The following is a 24,578-nucleotide window of genomic DNA, read 5'->3' on the forward strand; positions in this document are numbered from 1 at the left end:
CGGATCTTGTGGTCACTGGGCAGTTCACTTGAGGTCTGCTGTGCCAACTGTCTGCAGAGCTGGGACAGCACACAGGGAGAACACACACATGCAGCCACATGTGAGAGTTAATGTACATGGGTTCAGTATGGCAAAGTTTTCTTTGATGCTTTGTAGCTAGAGAACTTCAGTCTCCAGCACTGTCAGAACAGCCCTTACCATGAGCAATAAATTCACTAAACTGAATAATACAGAAGTTTCATTTTGACTATATGTGGACAATACAGACCAAACAATAGTTGGCTGGTGAGAATTTCAGCTTGTGTATTCTTTGCTTGAGTAGGTTCAAGATGTAAAAGGCTTTATTTTCCATTGCCTTGCACTTTGTGTGGTCACTTATACCTGCACAAAGTTTAAAATGCTACACAATCCCAATAGTAGCATCTTACACCCACTTTGCATAAATATAATTGACTACACAGGATGCAAAGCAGGGGAGAATCAGGCCCTAAATTCAGCTCTGGATTGAGTTTGATTAAGGAGTTCAAATCTGGGGTTTTCATTTGGCTCATAAATAGAAGGGCCATTTGGAGAATTTGGCTCTGAAGCCAGAATTGGTTGAAGGCTATCTTTATGCTGACTGTGACAGCAATGGTTGCCACTCATTAGCTACGTTTCCTTTCCTCACATCAATATACCATGAACCCACAAAGGAAATTGTTTACCTTGTATTTTTCTCTTTGCAACTGAACATAACCTACCTTTAGGATCTTACGGGATTCAATGTCAGGGCCTCCAGAATTTTACCCTTCCCCAGACACCTATAATGAACTGTTTGAACAGGATGGCCAGGTCATTAGCTCACTGTTTACTGGTTAGGTGTGTGGAATACTCAGGAGGCTCAGACATCAGAAAACTTTGATTGGAGTCCACATTGCTGCTGAAACACAAGGTAATTTTCAAAACATGCTCGCTCCAACACTTTCTTACTCAAACATGTTTTTTTGGGGTGAGCAGGGGGCAGGAAGAGTGCCTGTTCCAGGAGCAGAAACCAGGGAAGAGAGTGTCTCAGTGGAGGCAGTGACAACATGTTTAAAAATAACACCTTCCCAGAAACACATTCCGTGCCTGGAACAGATCTCAGACCACCTTGTACTCTGGGATCCCCCGCAAGACAGATTCGGGCTGCTCCTGTGTGGGCGCACAGGGTAGAGAAGAGCACGCAGCAACTCCTGCCCTCCTACGGATCCCCCCTGCAGGGACAGCCACACGCCTGCGACACATGGTCCTGGGGCACATGGTGTGAGGGAGTCACCCAGGGCCAGTGCAACCATTTAGGCAACATAGGCGGTCGCCTAGGGCGCCAGGATTTGGGGGGCGCCAGGATTTGGGGGGCGCCATTTTCTTCGGCCGCCCCGGTCACTGCCAGCGTTTAGGCGGAGGGAACTGGGGCAGTGGAGCGCAGGGAGGGTCGCCTGCAGCAAAGGGGTGGGGGGCACGCAGGGGAACCCCCGTCCCAGCTCACCCCTGCCCCACCTCTTCCCCGAGCACGCAGTGGCTGCTTCACTTCTCCCGCCTCCCAGGCTTGCGGCGCCTAAGCTGATTTGTTAGTCTCTAAGGTGCCACAAGTACTCCTGTCCTTCTTCCTTCAACCCGCAGCAGCCTCCCCATGGCCTCTGGCCACTGCGGTTCCGCACTGCTCCCTTCAGCAGCTTTCTGTAGCGCTGCCCCGCCTCAGCGCTGCGCCCCCCGGGAAGACACACACACACACAGCGCGCCACCGGCACAGATATGTCTAGTCTCCGAGCCCGGCCCAGCCCGCCCCGCCCCGCCCCACTCCCCCAGCGCAGCCCGGCGGCCGGAGGGGCCGATCACGGCCCTGGCTCTACAAGCGCCGCCCCGCCCCCTCCTTTCCTGTAAACCACGTCCCCTTCCGTACAGTTCCCGCTTGGCTCCGCCCCTTCCCTGGCTAGTAAATTCTGGCCCCGCCTCCTGGTGCCCCGCCCCTCTCCGCCTCAGCGAGGTGCTGCCGTCTCGCGCCACGGGGCCCCGCCCCCTGCTCCTCCTCAGGTGAGTGCGGGCCCCGCCCCCTCCGGAAACCGGCGCCGGTCCGTGGAGCGGGGCGGCCGCTACGCTGCTTTGGCTGGGGCCATGGGGCGGGTGGCCGCGGCGTTCCCGCGTCTCCCCCCCGTCCTGCTGCTGCTGGTGCCCGGGGCCCTGGGGCTGCGGCTGCTCCTCAGCGCCCCGCCGCCCTTCGACTGCTCGCAGCCGGTAAGAGCCGCCCGGGCGGGGGGAACAGCGACCGCGGGGCGGGTCAGTCCGGGCCGCGGGGGGGCCGCACCCTCCACCCTCCACCTGCCCCGGCGGGCGGGGACACGGGCCGGGGGCTGCTCCAGTCCCGGGCCCCTCGGCCGCTGAGGTGAAAGTCCCCCCACCCTGCAAGGAGAGAGGTCCGGGGTGTGTCACCGGCACCCGCCCACCCCGTTACAAGCCCCCCTTTTAGCGGCCCCGCCTGGCCGTGGGGTGGGTGGCAGCCGCCTGCCCACAGCGGGTTTGGTCCCCAGCCTTTCGCCCCGCATCACAAATCCGCCTTGAGCCCGACCTGTGATTGGGAGCAGCAGTGGTCTCCTGGCTGAGCCTAGGGGTGGGAATAGCCTGGGTGCTGCTCCTAGCTCTCCCGTGATTTGCTCTTGTGAACTTTGATTAAAATCGATCACCCACAGTTGCCACTTTTGGAAGCTGCTATTGTTCATTGTAGTGCCTCTGAAAATCAGGCATAAAGTGCCCCCAGGTTTAGGCCCCCAAAATCACTGACTGCTCTTTAAAATTTTGGTCTGAAATTCTGCCTCAGTTATCCCATCTGTAAAAGGGGAATAATAATTGGAATTTCTGTCAAGACCTTTGACATCTACTGATGAAAAGTCCTATTTAAGTGCAAGTAATTGTATACAAATCCAATTCTAATACAAGGTGGGATTTGAGGGGTTTTTTTAACCATCCTCCAAAAGTCCATGGAAAGAATAATTTGCCTGCTACTGATAGTTTTTAAATTATTTTCAAACACGTCTGCATTGTAGGCTACCTCTTAAGAGAGGGCCTCTTGGAAACACTTCCCAGACTTTTTCCAGATATCTCACCTCCCATTCCCTGCAGCAACTGTGTACGTAATGTTTCTTTACATGAAGAAATAATGTAAAGGCATTATTAAAGATACAGGATCAAAATAAGCTTGCTTTAATTCAGTAAGTGAAGATGCATGGTTTCCTCCTGTCTGCTGTTTAATTTTAAAATGTTTCTAGCCTTTGCAGTTGTGAAGAGTGTTCTAAATATAGATTTGAGGCAGCTGCTTCGCCTGTCTTTCCCAAGCAGCAGCAGAATGAAACTTGGGAGATTCTGGCTACTTTCACTGATCCTGTACAGACCTCTATGGGTAGTCGTTAAAATTAGCTGCATGGGGAAGCTATGAGATATTAGTACCAAAACTTTCCCTGCAAACCACTTTAATTTCTCCACGTCATTTTGTGATCTTGAATCAGCATTCTTGTGTGCTGGAAAACACAAGCTCTTCTTTGGAAATTGTCCCCTTTCTGAGAAAAGAATATTCCCAGAAACCTCTAGTAAACAGCAGCTATGGAGGGTCACTAGTGCTTGTTAATCTATTAAAAAGAAGGATTCACATGAATAATTGTGAGAAGAAGAAGAAGAACTCACTCATTTGGATCAACCCTAGGGTAACCAGATAGCAAGTGTGAAAAATAGGAACACTTTTTTTTCTGGGGTATATTGCGTATATAAGACAAAGCCCCTAATATCAGGATGGTCCCAATAATATCAGGGCATCTGGTCACCCTAATCCAGCCTCCTTGCCCGTCTTGCAAATCATCTTGAAGAACCACACTTACTATGGTAAGCAACTAGGATTTCTTGTGTTTAGCTAGTTAGCCTCTGGAAACCCTAAGGGAAGCCTGGTTTGTGACTAAATTAGTGGGAAGTGACTGATCAAATTCGTAATTCTTCATTGAGACAGAAGCAGCTGCACAGATCAACTTTGAGCACCACTCTTTTCATGGAAATTGCATAAGGATACTTTGAAACATATTCCCTATTGTAAATGGTCTTCAGTGCAGTTTTCTGTTTTCCATATAGAACAGCAATACCACCATCCAGGTTGTGTATTTCCATGGTGATTAAAGTCCCATTGCCCAAGATATAATGAGATCCGGAAATGCACTGCTTGTCACACAATATTGCTTGTATTTGGGTTTTTCTACAGCTTTGGAAGCTGGCTGTGATTGACGTGATCTGCACTTGACAAAGCAACTCTTATCTTAATGCTAAGCTAAAATATAAATATGCAGAACTTGCCTGGTCGGATGACCAGTGTCTGGAATTAAGCCTGTCACTGACATGTTTGAAACAAGTGAGGGGCCCTGGCTGGCGCTAAGATTTGCCAAGCTGCCTGGAGTTCCTGGGCAAGATGTGGGGCTGTGCCAACATCTCCGGTTGGGTAACTTGTCTGGAAGGTTGTCACTTTTACCCTGTTATTTCTGCAAAGCGGAGCAAAGCTGGCCATCTGAGGTGAAAATTAGGTGGCTCTTCCGCTGGAATAGTTGTAAGAATTTCAAATGCATACATTCTTGGATTTTTGCAAACACTGGTCTAGGGTCCCCTTTCTCTCTGTGTCACTACCAGGACTTGGGCAGTCAGGCCTGGTGGTCAGGGTCGATGCCAGAGACCAGGGGTCAGAATGAGGGTCAGAAACTAAGGGCAGTAGCCTGAATTTGGGACTGGGGGCAGGGTCCACATACTGATCCCATGGGGCAGGAATAGAGCCAGAGTTCAAATGCTAAAGCCAGGAGTCAAAGCTGAAATAAGAGCTTCAGTACTAAAACTAGGGGTCAAAAGTCAGAGTCCCAGGACTGAAACTAGGGGGCAGAGACAGAGTCCAAGTACTGAAGCCAGGGGTCAAGATCAAGGGCAAAAGCAGAGGGTCCAAGCTGGTGTTGGGAGTCAGAGAGCGAGCGAGCAAAAGGCGGGTCTGCCACTATGGCTGGTGGGGGAAGTCACCCCATTGCATCAACACTTCCTGGAGCTCCTCTTGGGCTTAAATAGACCAATCAGGTGCCATGAGATAAGCTGTCAGCCCAGCCTTCTAAGGTGCTGCTGCTGGTGGTGTTTGTTTCCACAAGGTCTGTGTGATAATTCATGCAGCCCTACCATGGGTCCATGCCTGATAATGGCATGGAGATGTCAGCCATCCCACAAACCTGTGTTCTAGTTCCATCCCTGCAGAACATCACTCTGTGGCACTAGTTGGAAGGAGTGTGAAATAGAAAATGTGTGATAGAGCTGTGTTCAGATGGATTAATCCAGAGATTTACCGACCTGAAGCAGAACATAAATTCTGGCACTGGGTCCTGTTCCAGCTGTATACAAAGAGCTTGGAGGCAGAAATAGCTCTCTTCTCACTTATCAGGGGGTAGCCGTGTTAGTCTGTATCCAGAAAAACAACAGGGAGTCTGGTGGCACCTTAAAGACTAACAGATTTATTTGGGCATGAGCTTTCGTGGGTAAAAAACCTCACTTCACACTTTTCACTTGACAACAGTAATGTTATGTATAATTTCAGGGTCACAAATATATGGGCAGACTGACTTTAACTTCTGGACTAGAAGTTTTATGTCATGCTGTGTCTTCTAACAAGTAATTTTCTCTGTATATCAGATCTGACCATCTTTTGTATATATAATCCTTACACTTCCTTCAGAGAAGGATGAGAGAGGTTTAAAAGTGAGTAGAGCAGATGCACATCAGCAAATTAGTGAGTGATTTGTTTCTTGGAGCAGGCTACATTTTGTTTTCAACCTGACTCTATTCCTTCCTTCCCTGTAAAATCCCCTCTCTATTTAGATCAGCCTATAGTCTAGGGCAGGAGTGCCCAAACTAAGGTGTCTGAGCTTGATGTTCACCAATTATAATTAAGCAGGACAAAAAAGAATTTGAAGACACAAACACACAAAAGACAAAAAAATTAACAACAAACATATTTTTAAGTATGTCAGAACCAGGAAGCTTGCCAAGCAATTTGTGGGGCCACTGGATGATCAGAGTGCTAAAGAACCACTCAAGGAAGGCAAGGCCATTGTGGAGAAGCTAAGTGAATTCTTTGCATCAGCCTTCCCGGCAGAGGATGTGAGAGAGATTCCCACACCTGAGCCATTCTTTTTAGGTGACAAAACTGAGGAACTGTCCCAAACTGAGGTATTAGTAGAGGAGGTTTTGGAAAAATTGACAAATTAAAGAACAATAAGTCACCAGGAACAAACAGTATTCACTCAAGAATTCTGAAGGAACTAAATACGAAATTGCAGGACTAACAACTGTGGTATGTAACCTATTGCTTAAATCAGCCTCTCTACCAGATGACTGGCGGGTTGCTAATATAATGCCAATTTTTTTTAAAAGGCTCTAGAGGCAGTCCTGGCAATTACAGGCTGTTAAGCTTAACTTCAGTACCAGGCAAATTGGTTGAAACCTTTGTAAAGAACAGAATTTTTAGACTCATAGATGAACGAAGTACATTGGAGAATAGTCAACAAAGCTTTAGTAAAAGGAAGTCATGCTTCACCAATCTATTAGAATTCTTTGAGGGGGTCAACAAACATGGACAAAAGTGATCCAGTGGATAGAGTGCACTTGGACTTTAAGAAAGCATTTGACAAGGTCCCTCACCAAGGCTCTTATGCAAAGTAAGCAGTAATGGGATAAGAGGGAAGGTCTTCTCATGGATCAGTACCTGGTAAAAGACAGGAAACAAAGGATAGGAATAAATGGTCAGTTTTCAAAGTGTAGAGAGGTAAATAGCAGGGTTCCTCAAGGATCTGTACGGAGACCGGTGCTGTTCAACATGTTCATAAATAATCTAAGGGGATAAATGATAAGGTGGCAAAGTTTGTAGATGATACAAAATTATGCAAGATAGTGAAGTCCAAAGCTGACTGCAAAGAGTTAAAAAGGGATTTCATAAAACTGGGTGACTGGGAAACAAAATGGCAGATGCATTTCTTTGCATTTATCAATGTTGAATTTCACATTAGAAAATGTAATCCCAACTATACATACAAATTGGTGGGGTCTATATTAGCTGTTACCACTTAAGAAAGAGATCTTGAAGTCATTGTGGATAGTTCTTTGAAAATGTCAGCCCAATGTACATCAACAGGCAAAAAAGCTAACAATGTTAGGAATCACTAGGAAAGGGATAGGAAACACAGGAAATATCAGTTACACTATATAAATCCATAGTGCATTCAAATCTTAGGGCGACCAGAACCAGCTGGCAGTATTTATCTACAAAAAAAAAAAATTAAATTTTGAAAAAGTACAGAGAAAGGCAACAAAAATGATTAGGGGTATGGAACAGCTGCCATATGAGGAGAGTTTAAAAAGATTGGAACTGTTCATCTAGAAAAGAAATGACTAATGTGATAGTGGTCTATAAAATCATGAATGGTGTGGGGAAAGTGAATAAGGAAGTGTTATTTCCCCCCCCCCTTCACATAACATGAGAACTAAGGGGTCACTCAATGAAATTGATAGGCAGTAGGTTTAAAACAAGCAAAGGAAGTACTTCATATAATGCACAGTCAACCTGTGGAACTCGTTGCATGGGATGTTGTGAAGGCCAAAAATGTAACTATTAGCCAGGATGGCTGGACACAACCACATGCTGTGGGTGTCCCTAAGCCTATTGACTGCCAGAAGCTGGAAGTGGATGACAGAGGATGGATCACTCAGTAATTGCTCTGTTCAGTTCATTCCCTCTGAAGCATTTGGCACTGGCCACTGTTGGAAGACAGGATAGTGAGCTAGATGGATCATTGGTCTGACCCAGTATGGCCATTCTTATGTTCTTAAGGTGGGAATGTGAATCAATAAAATCTGAGAACCGTTAATCTAGGGTTAACTAAGGGAAGAGAACTAAGGGAACCTTTACAATGGAAGATATTTTCTGAAACCTTTCAAAACATGTACTCCCCCGGTGCAGACCTTTCCCCAGTAGACTCAGGAGTGCGGTTCCCCACCCAAGCTGAAGTGGCCAGATTGATTTAACCCTTAGAATACTGAAGTGCTGAGCAAGCAAATGTGTCAGTTCCCAGTCCCTTCTGTCCTTCTTTACAAGAGACCCAGCCTTCATCTCTATTACTCTTCTCTTCCTCTCAACGTGACTCCTCCCTCTTCCCTCCCAGCTGCAAACTGCTGTCTCCCTCCCTAATTCCTGTGAACATTCAATCACAGCTGAATTGCTTTCCCTGTACAGGCTCAATAAGTTCTGTAACTTTTAATTGCTCTTATTACAAATACCCCAAGCGAACAGTCAACTTCTAAAGGTTTAATGTACACTATGCAATGAATTATGACAGAATTCTCACAAATAGAGAAAAAGGACATTGCCTGATTGGTTGTCTGATGTAACCACACAGATCAAAACTCCATTAGCCTATTTTTACAGTTTGATGAGAATAACACTGCAAAATAATTTATACTAATCCCTGGACACCTTTCGATTAGTTGCTTGGATTCTGGTTGTCTTCATGCATACCAAGCTGCATAGCAATTTAGTGTAAATGAGCAGTAACATGATGAGATGTGCATTGGCTAAATGCAGTCAAATGTCTCTACATACCCTGGATGTGCATTTATGGACTAGGTGCATATGTTGTTACTTTACTTGATTTTTTTAAATTTTCTTCTAACTTTAATGTTCCATAAATTGTAAAATTCCATATGTAAATTTTATGATCTGTCCAAGAAAATCTAATATTTAAAAACACATTAAGAGTAGTAGTAATACTGGTAAATAACAAAAATGCTCTTTTAGGTATACCTGTAAAAATTTTTAGGTATAAATACACAAAAGTTGTCTATTTAATTTTTTGCATTTGAAAAGCCTGCAAATCTCCCATTTCCCTGGGCAGGCTCAGACTAATGCTGACTTCAGAGAGCATACCATCAACACCCTTCCCAGTCAGCAGCAGCCGCTGCAGTGGTTTTTTTAAAAGGAAACTGTTGATAAGTAAGGTTGGTGTTACGCACTTCCCTTTTGTAATCCTAATCAAGATTCTGCTAATGATGATAATTTGAGCAGGTTGGGACAAGCAGTAGTAACGTATGTTCTTGAAAGCCCTGATCTGGTTGCTGTGATTCAGGAGAAGGGGCAGAGAACGGGAAGTGCCATATCAACAGACACCTGTGATGATCACAAAAGTAATACTGAATGGTTTCCCTAGGATGGAGAGGGAAATGAGGAGTAATTTCTTAAAAATACATTTAGATTTCAATTTTGTGGGCCTGATTCATCACTGTTACTCCAGTTCTGCAGTGGCAAACCAAGAACCTTTTAGTAAGAGATGTTTGAATGTGGTATAGTAATCTGGTTGGAGGCAAGGTTCTAGCCTCCAAATGTGCTCATTTAAACATAATCACATAGGTTAAAAGCCTCTTCAGCCAGTTGGATTGCAGCCCTTGACCAACACTTTTGTCATTGCTTCTCTAACTGTTTTATAAAAGGGCCTGTTTTTTGAAGCCCTGTGGGATACAATGTTTCATAGCCCCTACCAATGTTAATAAATTGTTGGAAAGACGTACAGAATGTGCTGAGAACCTGGATCCCTGTTTGAGTTCAGACCACCAATTTTAACTTGGAAAAAGGACAGGGACCCACAAAAGACCTCACAGAAGGAACACTCGTAGAATCTGTTACACTTCATGGAAGTGATACTGATGGATAGGAGAGGGAGTGGAGTCTCTGCAGAGAAGAACTAGAGAAAATGTCTGTCTATCTGGGCCACAGTATGTGTTTCCTTTTTTCCCTTCTATGCTAACTTTTTTTTTTCTGTAGACTATTGCTGCTAGCCAGAACAGTATCACAACTAAAGCTAGTCAAAATAGTCTCAACATGCTTTTCATCAAAAAATGTCTTTAACCAAAATGGATCAAAATTTTACATATTTTTTGACAAGCAAACTAAACTGGAATTTTTTGGTATTTTTTTTAGTTTTGGGCTTTCAAAAATAGAACATTTTTACTGAACAGTTTTAAAAAGCAGAAATATTAAATTTTGTTTTTGCCAATTAAAATTTTTCAAAATTTTCAGTGGAACATTGACTTTTTTTTTAACCACTTCTAAACACAATTTTGGTAAGGAATTATTTGTATGGTGTACACAGAGCCTAACTAATCTGTTGTTGCAAGATAAGGGATCAGAAAAAGGAAGTGGCAGTAGAGCATAAGTAGGTCAGGCTGCAGCAGCCATGCACATGAGAGGCAGCTCACCAAAAATATTACACATACTCGTGCTCAGATGAGAGGGAAACCCTGCAAGCTTGGAACTCTTCCTGTCCTGCTGCAGCCATTTTTTAAGGGACAGCAGGGAGCTCTTCCCAGCCTAATGCAGGTGCCTTTGGGTTCCCACAGAGTCCTGCTGGGAAATGTTGCCCTCCTATTAATTGTATGACTGAACCGTTAGGACTCAGTGCTGATGGACCAGTATCCAATTTTCCAGATTTGTGATATTTCCCATTGCACACAGCACTGTGATTTTTTTTTTAAAAAGCATCAACAAGAATAAAAAATACAAAAAAGAAATGTAGTTAATAAATCAGATACAAACATTAATTTATAAAGCCACTGACCCATGTCTTCATTCTGCCACTGAAGCTAGCCTCAAGTAGAGCTTGGCAAAACTTTTTGGATAAATAGTATTTGTCCAGTGGTTAGGCACTCACCTGGGATGTGGGAGACCTGGATTCAATTCTCCCTCCTCCCCCCATGTAGAGCAGGGATTTGAACTTGGGTCTCCTCCATTATAGGAGAGTGCCCTGACCACTGGGCTTTGGGATAATCTGGTGTGGGCTTTCTCAATCTCTCATCTTGAAGACATTCCACAGGGACTTAAACTTGCGTCTCCCACCTTCCTGGTGCATGCCAAAATACCATGTTGTAGTCATTCTCATTATCTTTTTGGCCCAATGGCTAGCCATTGTCGTCATGAATAACTGAATTGTCACTATGAAAGACAATGGATAGTCATTGGACCAGGGAAGGAGAGTGGGAATGACACTCTAGCCTAGTGGTTGGGGAACTGACCTAGCATTTGGGAGACCCAAGCGCAAGTCCCTGCTCAAATGACTATTTAATTTCTATACTTATAAAAAGTGAAAGTCAGCATGAACAGTTTTTTTTTCTGACTTTTCAAAATTGCCAATGAACCTAAAAATCCATTATTTGCTAGATGTAGCTTCAAGCACTTCCATGTTGCTTTTTTTATGTATGGGAAAAATTCTTCATCAAAATTGATAAGACTTCTTCCTTATCTTTTAAATCCCTTCTTAAACTTATCTCTGTAATGATGCCTACAAACATTACTGTGTGGCATTAAAGTGGTGAGCTATCTTCTGCTTTTATGCTAAACTGTTTCCTTTATTATATCCTTGCCCTTCTAACCCCCACCTTCCATCAGTCTGTTACTGTGGAAACTCTTGCACATTTTTAGCTTTATGGAGATAAGTGGTACTCTGTCTTCTTTCTGAAGATGAATGGTCCTCCCAGAGAACATCCCACCAGCTATCTCTCTCTTACACAAGCAGGGATCTAGCTTAGGTACTCCTGCTGACCACAACTGTGACAATGTGGCTTGTGAAGGAAGGTGGTATTTCAGATAAGTAGTTGCCAGGTGATTTAGGATTTTCTAAGTCAAAACCAACACCGTGTTCTACCTAGTACCTAGCAAGTAGTCGGTGTGGATCCAAAAGTGCTGGTATGTGCTCCTGGCAGGACAAATGAGCTGCCAAATTCAGCTGCAGCTTCTGATTCTGAATAGAGCCTTAGATAGTTTGAAACCTACGCAATACTATGGTTTGTGAAATAGTGGAAGTTGGTGGGGGAAGGGGGGAGAACATGCAGCGTGGTAAAAACTATTTGCACAAATTAGAGGTGACATAATTCAAGAGTGATGACTTATCACTGCTTGTTATCGTATATGTGGTTGTGTGACTTATTCAGCATGCCCACATTTTTATGCCATTAGGTTTTTAGCTGATTTTTTGTATCCAAATTGTAAGTATGCCATTTAGAGGAGAAGTTCTGTAGCTAAACAGCAGTAATTGTGTATGCTCATTTGATTATAGTCCCCTTTTGTTATGCAAGAAATTCTAGCAGGTCAAAGTCTGATGTAGCCTGTCAGGTTCGCTTTAGTTACTGCCTCTCCCACTTCAGTTGGTTGTAGTCCTCTGATTGAATTGTAATTCCTGCTCTGACTGAAGGTTAAAATATTTCAGGCTAGCTGCATTGGAAATGAGGAGCCAGAAAGTAGATCAGAGCAAAAGACAGGAGTCATGCTTGATGACCAAAGTAATTTGTCTTCCATGAACACCCTCTTGGTTAAGTAAAACTGTTAAACTCCAGAGTGTAACAGTAGCTACTGGAGTCAGTGGATACTGATCACGCTAATGCGAGAAGGGCATTAAGCTTTGCAGACCTGGCCCGTGTCTGGGACTGACGAATAAAGCCAAGTCTCTTACCATCACTCCTGTGTATTGCACCTTTATTACACAGAGCCTTTACATGTGCATTTTTCTTCAGTTCCAGATAACGGTCTTCCTTTAAGAGCACTAGCATTGATCTAAATAGTTCCCAACAGTTGGAATTAGTCTGATTGATCACTTTTATATTCAGGGAAACCCCGCTATAACGCGCCCTGCGCTAATGCGAATTCAGATATAGCGCGATCATAAGGTGGCTCCCGCCGCCCCAAGAGCGCCAAAAAATAAAAAAAGGAATGTGCCTTCTCCACTGCCTCTTCCCCCTTACCCCTGCTTCTCCTTTTGGCGGGAAGAGCCATTCTCCTCCCCAGCTGCTCCTCACTCTTCCTCTGCCCCTTGCACATCTCCCCTGCTCTCTGCCCAAGAGAAATTGACCGGCTTGAAACTGACCGGCTTTAAATGGTAAACTTTTCGTAACCCCGCTATACCGCGACCCCGCATTTATCGCGATCGAATTTTTTGGACCCCAATCATCGTGTTATAGCGGGGTTCCACTGTAATTTGAAGAATGCCAGAATGCTGCATTACCCAAGTCAGTCAATTTTTCAACCTTTCAGGCTCTTCTTCACCGCATATCATGATCCATATGAGCTATAAGTACGCACAATACTGTGGCCCTCAATAAGCTGATGGCTTTATCCATACTTTGCAAACAGTCTGGAAGAGTGCTGAAAACGTAGATTGTTAAAAGTAAAATGAAAATTTCACGTGGTATCCTATCAGTATAACTTGGAGCATGTCATACAGCAGAATTCTTCCTCTAGTTGATAGGCAATCGTAATGTACTTATGTATGCCAATCTGCAGAATGTGTAAACCATCTGATAATATTAATGGAATCCTTTTAACAGATTGGAAAACCAGCGATAGTTCTGTGAACCTAGGTTAGCACCTGGCCCAATGGATATAATTTCAATTCTCCTTCACCTCAAGGTGGCAACCTCCTGTCCAAACCCTGCTTATTTTACACATGGTGTGGACCCTTAAACAGTCTTCCTCTAATTTCTAGATTTTTAAATGCAGTATTAGAGGGGTGGTAATTGTTGCAGTGTTTACAATGTATTTGTATTGCAGTACTATTGTGAGGCCCCTAGTGGGGGCTTGTTGTTCTAGCATCATGTGCATGCAACAAAAAGATGGTCCTTTCCCCCAAAGATTTTATATTCCGAGAGCTTAGATAGAAGTTACAATGCAACAAATGTCATTAGATTTAAAATCTGTGGTTACACTTGGAATTGAAATTAGTTGCTCTATCTGCTTTGGCGAATTGAGGCAGTACCCTCTTTGATATATATATATCCTGGGATGAGAGGGTGAAGGAGATACTATAGTTATACAAATAGGTGTGTTAATATAGTATTCTCTTCAAGGTTTTCCAAAACCAGTAATGAGCAACATCATATAAAAAGTCATCTTGGTTCTGTGACGCGTAGCTATTTGTTTAAATGACCAAGCAATGGGATCAGAGCATTCCTGTTTGCTAAAATTTTAACCCTTTCTTTGCTAAGAACTATGCTTTTTCCTCTACAGTGTTGGGAGGGGTTGTATGTAGCTAGGAGAGGGAGCCTGTAGTAGCTAGTTATGATGTGAGAGGCACAGAGGTGAAAGTAAGCCAGTATGCACCGGTACGGTGTACCTGCAAGAGCCGGTGCACCTTACCGGGGCGGCCCAGCTTCCCCAGGCGGCAATTTAAAGGGCCTGGGGCTCCCAGCAGCAGCTGGAGCCCCAGGCCCTTTAAATTGCCACCAGAGCCCCGCTGCTGGAGCCCTGGGGTAGCGGCGGCAGGGCTCTGGGGGTTATTTAAAGGGCCAGGGCTCCTGCTGCCTCTACTGCCCTGGGCTCTTTAAATAGCCGCCGGAGCCCCGCTGCTGCTACCCCAGGGCTCTGGGGGCTATTTAAAGGGCCGGTAGAAGCAGGGGAGTCCTGGGCCCTTTAAATAGCCCCCGGAGCCCTGCTGCCAGAGCCCTGGGGTAGCAGCAGCAGCCGGGGGCTCTGGCAGCAGTTTAAAGGGCCTGGGGCAGTAGTGACGGCCAAGCCCTGGGCCCTTTAAACTGCTGCTGGAGCCCCCGGCTGCTGCTGCTATCCCGGCGAGGGAGGGCGAGGGCACTTACTGGTACGGGGCGGGCTGGGGCTGGCTCTGATCCCTGCCCCTTCCGCCCGAGGCCCCGTCCCTTCCGGGGGCCAGAGCTGGCCCCAACCCAGCCCTGTACCAGTAAGTCCCTATTTCTACTTTCACCCCTGGAGAGGCATGATGTTGTCACTTTTTTGTCATACAGATCTGTGGTTTATGGCAATTATTGGGGTCTAGAAAAGAGTAGCTAGATGTTTAGATGTCTAAGTTGGTCAAGTCTAGTCTAGAGAGCAGTAAAGGAGAAGAAAATCATTGGTATTTTCCTAGAGGCCTGGTACAAATATGCTATTGTTTCCTTGGCAGTATAGTTGTGGAACCAGCTTTCCAGAAATCTTCTCCCAGCTTCTTATTTCCCTGCCTGAGTTTATGGTTCAGTTTTGTGTTGTTTTCTCCAATCCTGTCTTGTAGTCAGGAAGTCATTCTCAGGCTCTCTGGCACATAAACTTTTCCTTTAAGGAGGCAAATACCTAGCAGTATGTGTAGTTATACAGGCTTAGGATGCTTAGGTACTGAAAGTATCTCAGCCTGACTAGTAAATAACCAGAATTTTTGCCTGATTAGAGACAACTTTTAATTTTTAAATGAGCCCAGCTATGTGAGAACTAAGGCTTTTTGCCCAATAGTTGAAGAGACCAATATGGGGTAGGAAGAAGGGAGCTCTGCGCTGGGAAACAAGTCAGTTGAGAGTCTGGAGGAGGGTGGAATGGGGACCTGCACTAAGTAGGAGGCATATCTGCTGCTGCTTCTGCTTGTAGGATTTCATTCTGGTCCATGATCTAGTCAATATACCCTGGCATTATAAATAGACTATATATTATTGCAGGGATTACCCACTTTGTCAGGGGACTACAGAGACTTGTGAGTATCTATAGATGATCATTTAACCTACAGATGTGCTTGCTGTAAAAAAATTCCAGATGTCATGAAGGGGTCCAGCCAGAAAGAAAGCCCAACAGAAATCTTACTGAGTGCCCAAGTTGGAGTTAATATCAAATATCTTCATTTCAGTGGGAACAGACTTCTTTTTGTCACAATCCCCATCAACCAGTTGATGTTGCTGGATGAACCTGGATACTGTTGCCAGTTCTGTATGGACAAAAAAAGAATGATGTAGGGGAGATGTCAGTGGAGAATCTCTCCAAATGGCTTTGCCTAGAACAGTGGCTCTCAGCCTTTCCAGATTACTGTACCCCTTTCAGGAGTCTGATTTGTCTTGCGTACCCCCAGGTTTCACCTCACTTAAAAACTACTTGCTTACAAAATCAGACATAAACATACAAAAGTGTCACAGCACACTATTACTGAAAATTTGCTTACTTTCTCATTTTTACCCTATAATTATAAAAGAAATCAATTGGAATATAAATATTATACTTACATTTCAGTGTACAGCATATAGAGCAGTATAACCAAGTCATTGTCTGTATGAAATTTTAGTTTGTACTGACTTTGCTAGCGCTTCTTATGTAGCCAGTTGTAAACCTAGGCAAATATTTAGATAAGTTTACGTACCCCCAGAAGACCTTTGCCTGTCCCCAGGCATACGCATACCCTTGGTTGAGAAACACTGGCCTAGAACATTTGGTTTTGGGGGAAGTGATTCTGCTTAAATCTGCAGTGGTGTTCAGTTTTTAGAGTGGTAGTGTAGATTGAGAAACTGAGTTGCAACACTTCCTCCTCCTGCCTCAACTGGCATCTCCTTGCCATGATGACTTAGCTTCTTCTTCGAGTAGTGTCGCTATGAGTGTTCCACTCCAAAGGCACCAGGGGCGCAAGCGCAACTGATCTGAGATTTCTCGTAGCAATGTCCATTCGGCACATGCATGCGTGTGACTCAGCTTCGTAGCCCATACCATTGCTATATAGTACTGCATGGGCTAACCATCCTCAGTTCCTTTTCAACTGCCCTGGCTTGAGAGACAGCCTTAGCTAGTTGTCCACATTGTTTTTCCTCGACTATATTCTCTTAGCTTTTGTAGTGAGTGTATTATAATAGTTAGTTAGTTGTATTAGTTTTTCTTAAACCAAAAAAAGAATTTTATTTATTTATTTATTTATTTATTTTTTTTTATATATATATATATATATATATATATATATATATATATATATATATATATATATAATAAAAATATAAGTTTTCTCCCACTCTGGGGAGGTTTTGCCCTTTTCAAAGGTATGCCTGGTTCTTCTGGATTCAGGCATTGCCCTGTTGTGCCAGGAGGCAATCCCAGTGAGCAACAGACACTCCCACTGCATCTGTTGCCTTGAGGAATCTCATATTTCCCAAAATGCATCTTCTGTCTGGCAATAAAATGTAGAGCCAGAAAGAACAAGGAGATAAAACTTCAGCTCCTTATGATGGAGAGCTTGCTGCATCCAGCCTTTGACCCAGGCCGGGAGCCTCCCCTCCCCCACATGCAGGTCTCCAAGTAAGTCACCTGCCTCTTCTGTCTCTGAGTCACACTCCTCAAGGGCATCTAAGAGGAAGACCCAAGATTCTTTTCATAAGTCTTCCAAAGACCTTGCCTTGAGTTTCCAGGTAAAGAATCTATCTTGAAGTTGTCAACTCCCCCAGATTCCAGTGGTCTCTGACATGATACCCCCGAGGCTGCTGGTTCCTCAGATACCAAGAGCACCATTAAGCAAAGAGATCCAAAAATATCAAGCTCCAGGACACCATGGAGGCAAGAAGAGCTCTACCACAGTACCAAAAAAGACAGCTCAGGCTCTGCCCAGATTCCTCCTGGAGCATTTGAAACTTGTGGTACCATCAACTCCTTCACTACCATTACTTCAGCTCAAGCCCTGGACAATGCTCTTGCTACTGCAAGAATTCTGGCTTCCTTGAGACCTCACAATGTCCAAGACTCCTGATTCGCTATTGCTCGGCTCCGATCTTTTCTTGGTACTGAGAACTTCCAGATCTCCAGACACCCATCTGGTACTGATGGTGGTACCTCAAGCTTCTTCTGTTGTCCCACCATTACTGAGTGACTGTGAGGAGCAGGGTTTTGATGAAGATTTTTCCTCTGCCTCCCAAATATCTGTGCAAAGCTCTCCACTATGCCCCTATGAAGGTTTTTTTCCTGAGGAGCCTGAGCTTGCTTGTGACAGAAATCCACAACTACTATCCCACTGGGACAAGCACTCATCTCTGCAGACTTCTCTCAACATTGCTGATGCTTATTCAATTTCTGTGGCAGTAGTTATGAGGTGGGCATCCTGGCTTCAGTGCTCAAGATTCCCTAAGGAGGTCCAGAATACAATAGGAGACCTTCCTTTTGACCGCACTAAGTTATTCGCTGACAACATGGATGAATCTCTGCATACATTAAAAGATTTCGGGGCCACTTCACAATCTCTGGATATCTACCCACCTGCCCAGAAAGAGAATTTAGTAGGTCCCGGGCAGTACAGAGATCCTATTCCACCCAATTCCCAAGCTCTCAGAGCCCTTATGAACCTCACCACAAGAGGCAGAGATTCCAGAGGAGGAAACCACCCAACTCCTGGCCTTCAAACTTCACAGCCTTCCACCTCAAAGCATCAATTTTTGATGGGATGATCAAGGTCCTGAGCTGCCATCCTCTTTCTGACCAGCTGCAATGTTTCACCTGCCTTCCTCCCTTTGGCAACTTCCTTTATCACTTCTAGCAGGCTTGGGAGCTCATCGCCCATGGACAAGTGGATTTTAAAGATCATTTCCACAGGGTACTCATCCGCTTCAATTAGCTTCCATCCCCCCAAACCTCCTTCCCCATCCCTCTTCAGGGACACCTTCCACGAGAACCTGCTGTGGCAGGAAATAGACTCTTCTATACCTGCATGATGCTATAGAACCAGTTCCCAAACAGCACAGAGGGAAGGGGTTTTATTCCAGGTATTTCCTGGTTCCAAAAAAAGAGCGGTGGTTCGAGACCCATCCTAGATTTAAGACTACTTAACACCTTTGTGAAGGTACAAAAATTCAGAATAGTGACATTTGCAGCGATAATCCCATCACGGGACCAAGGGGATTGGTTCTAGGCCCTTGACCTTCTGGGTGCTATCACATCAGCTTGACGAGTTGGGGGGAAATAGGGGCTTTTATGGCATATCCCCATTCACAATATTTTTCAGAGACAAGGTCACATGACCGTACCCCAAGTTTTTGCTATATTAATCACCCTATTCACCTCCCCATCTTCCACCCTAAACCTCACTGGGATAAGCGGGAGGTGTTTTTCCACACTCTCTGTCAGGCAAGTCCTGGCCTTCTACCTTGATAGTACTAAACATTTCAAGAAGACTTCCAGATTGTCTCAATCACAGACAGAACAAAAGGAGCTAAAAATCTCTAAACAGATGCTCTCTAGGTGGAGAACTGACTGTATTAGTAGCTGCTACCAGTCTCATTTTCTCGAAGCACCCCTGACATGCGAGCTCATTCTGAGATCCATTTCCATCTCCACAGTCTTTCTTAAGAAAGTTCCTATAATTGAAATATGTAAAGCCACAACTTGGGCTTCTATGCAATAATTTTGCAATTCTGCTTCCGATACTGTTTGGCTCAGCTGTACTTTCTTCCATACTGGACTGAAGCTCACTCCTCCTTAAAGGGGGACTGCTCAGAAGTCACCTAGAGTAGAGGACCCATAGAGATGGTACTTGAAGAAGAAGAAATGGTTATTCACCCTGTGCAGTAACTGTGATTCTTTGAGATGTGTCTCCCTATGGCTGTTCCACTAACTGCCCTCCTTCCCCTCTGCTTCAGAGTTCCCTGTCATGGGGCAGGTTCTGCAGTAGAGAAGGAACTGAGGATGGTTACCCCACACAGTGCTATATATAACAATGCCAGAAGGCTGAGTAACACACATGAAGTACCCGTTTGGCCTGTGCTATGAAAAGTCTCCAATTGAAGCTATCGGGGGTGCAAGCGCACCTAGAGTGGAGCACACATAGGGGGACACATCTCAAAGAACCACAGTTTCTGCCCAGGGTGAATAAGCCGCCCCTCTCTGCAAAGGCAGAATTCCTGGCTGCTGCTTCCAAATTCTTCACCCAAGAACCTGCTTCTTGTGGGACTGTATTCCCTTTGGGCCTGCAATTGTCAAATGTTTCCCAGTGGGTGCCAGACCAAGAAATGTTGGAACAGCAGCTGTGCTTCTAGGCACCCATGACTTATCCGCTGATAAGAAAAACCAATACTTAAATGAAAGCAGCTGGCTTTGCCTTTTGTGTAAATAACTTATCATCATTTATGCAAGGACTTTATTATAAAGTACAGTTTACAGTAATTACTGGTAATCTAAAATTGTCCAAGTACAGAATGATTTCATTTAGGTGATTGGTTTTATCTAAAGGAAAGTAATTGTTTGTCAGACTTGTCCTTTTGTATCTTGAATGTTTGGTTTTTTTAAATTGAATTTTCATAATCTGTGGCCCATTACTTTCTTTAAATGTATTGATTAAAGGGACATTTTCAGGTAAAAGAACATACCCTTATGTGTCCTTTAATTCTGTTACTAACACTTAAGTTTTTGTGATAATTAAATTTGTTTCAACATTTATTATGTTCCTTTAATTCTGTTTCTCTCAATTTGAACAGTACAAATAGATTAGCTGGCCTCACATTGGTTTACTCAATATCTAATCACTTTCTACTTCTCATTCACTGGGAAAGTACAACAGAGTTTGGGTTGCAGATGCTACATGGGAATGTTTCAATCCAAGCAAACTGTTCTCATTTGAAGATATAAAAGTGGTGAGAAAATGTCCCCACTTGTGTTTAGACGCTTTATTAACATTGATAGAATGTTAGAATGATAGAAATCCAATTTAGGAATTGTCTAAACATAGAAGTTGAATCAATTTAACTTAATTGATGCAAGGGCACTCTTAAATTAGTTTGAGTGCCATGGTTCAATATATCAACTTTAGTTGACTGACTAATTTTAGTGTGTTAAGAGCTTTAAAGATAGAGGCCTGACCTGCCAGGTATTTTTTCCATTAATATTAAACTTGAAGCTAAGTGTAATCTCAGTATTGCTCTGATCATGATGGTCCTTCTACCCACTGGAGGGCACAGTTAATCAAAGTTTTTAGTGGTCCCAGTGCTTAGGCCCCAGTTCAGTAAAGCTGAAGATGAAACACTGATTTCAGTGGGACTCTGGCACATGCTTAAGTGCTTGCAGAATCGGGGGCCTTAGTGCTGGAATCTAGTAATGAGGCTGGAAGTCTGGTTTCCCACCCAATAAGTTATTTGGGGACTAGAAGTAAGGGGGTCCAGGTGAGGTGGGAGCAATGGTCATTCCCATTGATGAGCTGCTGGTTTGGGGGGGGGGGGGGAGTTGATGTTTCTTCTCCCCCTCCTCTCTTATTGAGTAACAGCTGGAGGCTCTGATTCTCTCTGAATTTGAGAGGGTGTTTTCTTACCTTGACCCTAATTCTATGTTAGGAAGATAGTAGTGAGTATAGGCACTGCCACTTTTAGTGAAACTCTTTTTGTTTTTCAAAACCTCAATGTTGAACATAAGCTACTTGACAATGTCCCTTGTAAATGAAAGCATTCTTCACCAAGTTTATTTTAGCTCTCCGGTAAATCCTTACATAAGTCTCTGTGTAACTCACAAATTTAGAATGGCCAGATCAGTCAGACTCTACCTCCTCTTGGATTGGTACAACTTGAACGGCCTGCTGCATGCCATTGGAACAATATTTTCCAGATTTGTAATAAGTTCTCTGACATGATGACCTTTGATGTGACCTGAATTTTGTAGTAAATTGAGTACCTGTTCCTTAAGTACTTCTGGAAGAGGCGTTTAATTTTTCTTGTTACCTTAAAAACATCTGTAATGTCAAATCTGGTTTTCCCTGATTTGCTGAAGGATTTTTTTTGAGGTTTAGATAATTTGTGAGTTCTTCCACACTAATTGAAGAGGGAGTGACTGTTGAAATTTCAGCAAAGACTAGAATTTTGCAGCAAGTTCTTTCTGTAAAAGCACACTTTTTTTTTTTTATAACGAAGCCAGAGATTGAGGGAGCCTATAAATCCTATGGAAACTACAAACTGTTTTGTCTTCACTAGGATTTTTACCTCATGTTTGCTAACTCTCAGGTTCAGAATGCACCAGTTTCCTAGTGAAGACAAGAACATAGTTTTCCAAGGTAGACCAGATGTGGAAAAAGAAGTAGAATCACATCCCTCTGCCTTTTTATTTCTTTTCAGGCCATCTTGATTCTTCATAAAGTATAAAAGGGCAGTAACTCATTTTCCCCCCGTTTGTAGTTCAGCTTTAAAAATGTTCTCAAAAGGATAAAAACAGACTCTCCTTTTAGAGGACTGGTACTTACTAAAGATGCTAAAACACTTTGTGCCTTGGTTCAGAAGAGCATCATAGAAATTAAAGATGGAAAACAACTATTAGCTCATGCAGTCCATCTCCCTTGAGGCAATGCAGGATTGTTCTCTACAGTTTCTCTCCAGTGATTTGTCCAATCCAGTTTTAAAGTGACCGTATTTATTTCTATTCTGTTCTAGCACTTATGGACCTCAAATACAGAAGAGGGCTTCATTGTACTAGGGTACATTGTTCATACGAACAAATACCACAGTGACAGGCTCTGCCCCATAGAGCTCACAGTGTAGGTCAAAATGATCTCAGAAGTCGCAGATGGCTACCAGCATGACCAGTGCTGGACAGTAATAATTTGTAGCCATTATGGCAAAGACAGACCTATCTGATTCAAGCAATGGGACTTTCACTACCTCTTTTGCAAGACTATTCTACAATCTAACTAGACTTCATTTTAGGCAGCTTTTCCTGATATTCAACCTAAATTTTCTTTTAATTTCATCCCATTACTCCTAGCAATAATGTCACCCTAATTGCTCCATTCAAGTGCTTGCAGATAGTTCTCATGCCTACCCCTGAGCTGTAATTTAGCCTAGCTATGCTACTGTTTCCTGGTAAGTCCGTTTTTCCAGGCCATACTTGTTGCTCTTCTCTGTACCCCTCTGTCACCAGATCAGGATGAATAAATGAGAAAACAACATCTAATCTCTCAATAACTTTCTTGTTTTCTCCACAGGATCTAAACTGTCTCGTAAGAAATAGTAAGTCAGTTTTTCTTCTTTTTTTATAACTGAAGTCAGATGGTGAGTGCCTCTGTTTAAGCCACTGAGAGGTGGCAAAGTCAAGCATTATCCTGTTAACCAGCATTATGAGCTATTATCTGCCTGCCTAATCCAAAACCAGCTCTTTCCAACAGTAGGGTTACCATACGTCCGGATTTTCCCGGACATGTCTGGCTTTTTGGGCTCCAAATCCCCATCCGGGGGGAAATCCCAAAAAGCCGGACATGTCCGGGAAAATCGGGACATGCGGGGCCGGCCGTGCGGGTGCTCGGGGGCCGGGCTGGCGGTGCAGTGCCGGGCCAGGGGCACGGGGGCCAGGCCGGGGGCTCGGGGGCCCGGGGGCCGGCGGAACGGGGGCTCCGGGGCCGGGCCGGCGGTGCCGGGGGCCGGGCCGGCGGTGCGGTGCCGAGGGCCGGGCTGGGGACCGGCGGTGCAGTGCCAGGGGCCGGGGGTGCTTGGCCGGGGACCCGGGGGCCGGGCCGGGGACCGGCAGTGCTGGGCGGGCCGGGGGTGCTCGGCCGGGCCCGGGGCCGGCACCCCAGGGCCCGAGCCGACCCAGGCTGGAAACGCCGGGGGGGCCAGCCTGGACCGCGCCTCTCCCCGCATCCCCCCTTACCTGCTTCAGGCTTCCCGCGAATCAAATGTTCGCGGGAAGCAGGGGAGGGAGCGGAGACTTTGGGGAGGGGGTGGAGTTGGGGCGGGGGCGTGGGCGGGGCTGGGGGCGGGGCCCTGTGGAGTGTCCTCCTTTCGGAGGCACTAAATATGGTAACCCTATCCAACAGGCAAATAGTTCAGGTCTCTTTTCAGGCCAGAGTTCTTGAAAGAGCAAATCCATAATTTTTTAGCTTCTTTTCAAAACTGAGTCAATTCAAAAAAAAATATGGTAAGATTTTAGGGTAAGTTTGTTGTGTGTAATACATATCCATCCCACACTACGCTCACTAAGTCAGCAGGTAAAATTAGACATAAACTTAGTGCTGCTAAAGAACAATAAAACGATGGAAAAAGTTGAAAGAAGTGACTGTAAATTAGCAGGCATGATCTTCAGAAAATTGATACAAAATGGAAACAAAATAATATAGGTCCATTACTAGATAGGTATGTTAAAATTATCAGGAATGCTGCAGAAAAGGCAGAAGTGTTCAATAGCTATATTCTCTACTTGGGAAGAAACTGGGTGTTGTCTTTGTGACTTACAGTGGAAAATTAAATACTTCTTATTCCAACAGTAACTGGGAAGGATATTAAACAACTTCCAAAGTTAAACCTCTTTTAATCTGCAGGACTGGATAACATACACTAAGAGTTTTTAAAGAATTGGCTAAGCAGCTCTCTAAGCCATTAAGTGAACTGAATATTTAATTCACTGGGTGTTTAAGAAATCTGGAAGTACAGTACTGGGGAAGTGCCAGAGGAAAAAGCTAATGAGCCAGTATTTAAAAAGGGATGTTCTGGATAGGCCATTTGCTTAACATCTATCCTAGGCAAAAGCATGGAAAGGCTAATGGGGGGTGCAATAAGTAAAGAATTAAAGGCTGGTAGTATAATTCATTCCAGTTTGCATGGTTTTATGGAAAATAGGCCTGGTCAAACTCGATACTGTTTTTGATGCCGTAAGAAGTTTGGTTGACAAAGGTAACTGACATAATATACTTAGACTTATGTAAGCATTGTCTTAATACCTTATGTCATTTAAAAATTAGCATTATATGAAATTGATATGATACATAGCTAGATTTTTAAATCCA

General features: G+C 44.3%; 1 protein-coding gene across 7 annotated transcripts in view; it reads left to right on the forward strand.

The window, feature by feature from the left end:
- Positions 1-1,935: 1,935 nt before the first annotated feature.
- Positions 1,936-24,578, forward strand: part of IL17RA (interleukin 17 receptor A) — a 42,441-nt gene continuing 19,798 nt past the window's right edge. For 3 of the 7 annotated variants that reach the window (XM_065582797.1, XM_065582814.1, XM_065582805.1), the window contains exons 1-2: positions 2,057-2,250; positions 22,785-22,809. In XM_065582797.1, the coding sequence (XP_065438869.1) occupies positions 2,131-2,250; positions 22,785-22,809 (145 nt within the window). In that variant the 5' untranslated portion in view covers positions 2,057-2,130. The other 4 variants (XM_065582822.1, XM_042849583.2, XM_024101995.3 and 1 more) reach the window with 4 other exon arrangements.

This window comes from Chrysemys picta, chromosome 1, assembly GCF_011386835.1.
Source record: "Chrysemys picta bellii isolate R12L10 chromosome 1, ASM1138683v2, whole genome shotgun sequence".
NCBI lineage: Eukaryota > Metazoa > Chordata > Testudines > Emydidae > Chrysemys > Chrysemys picta.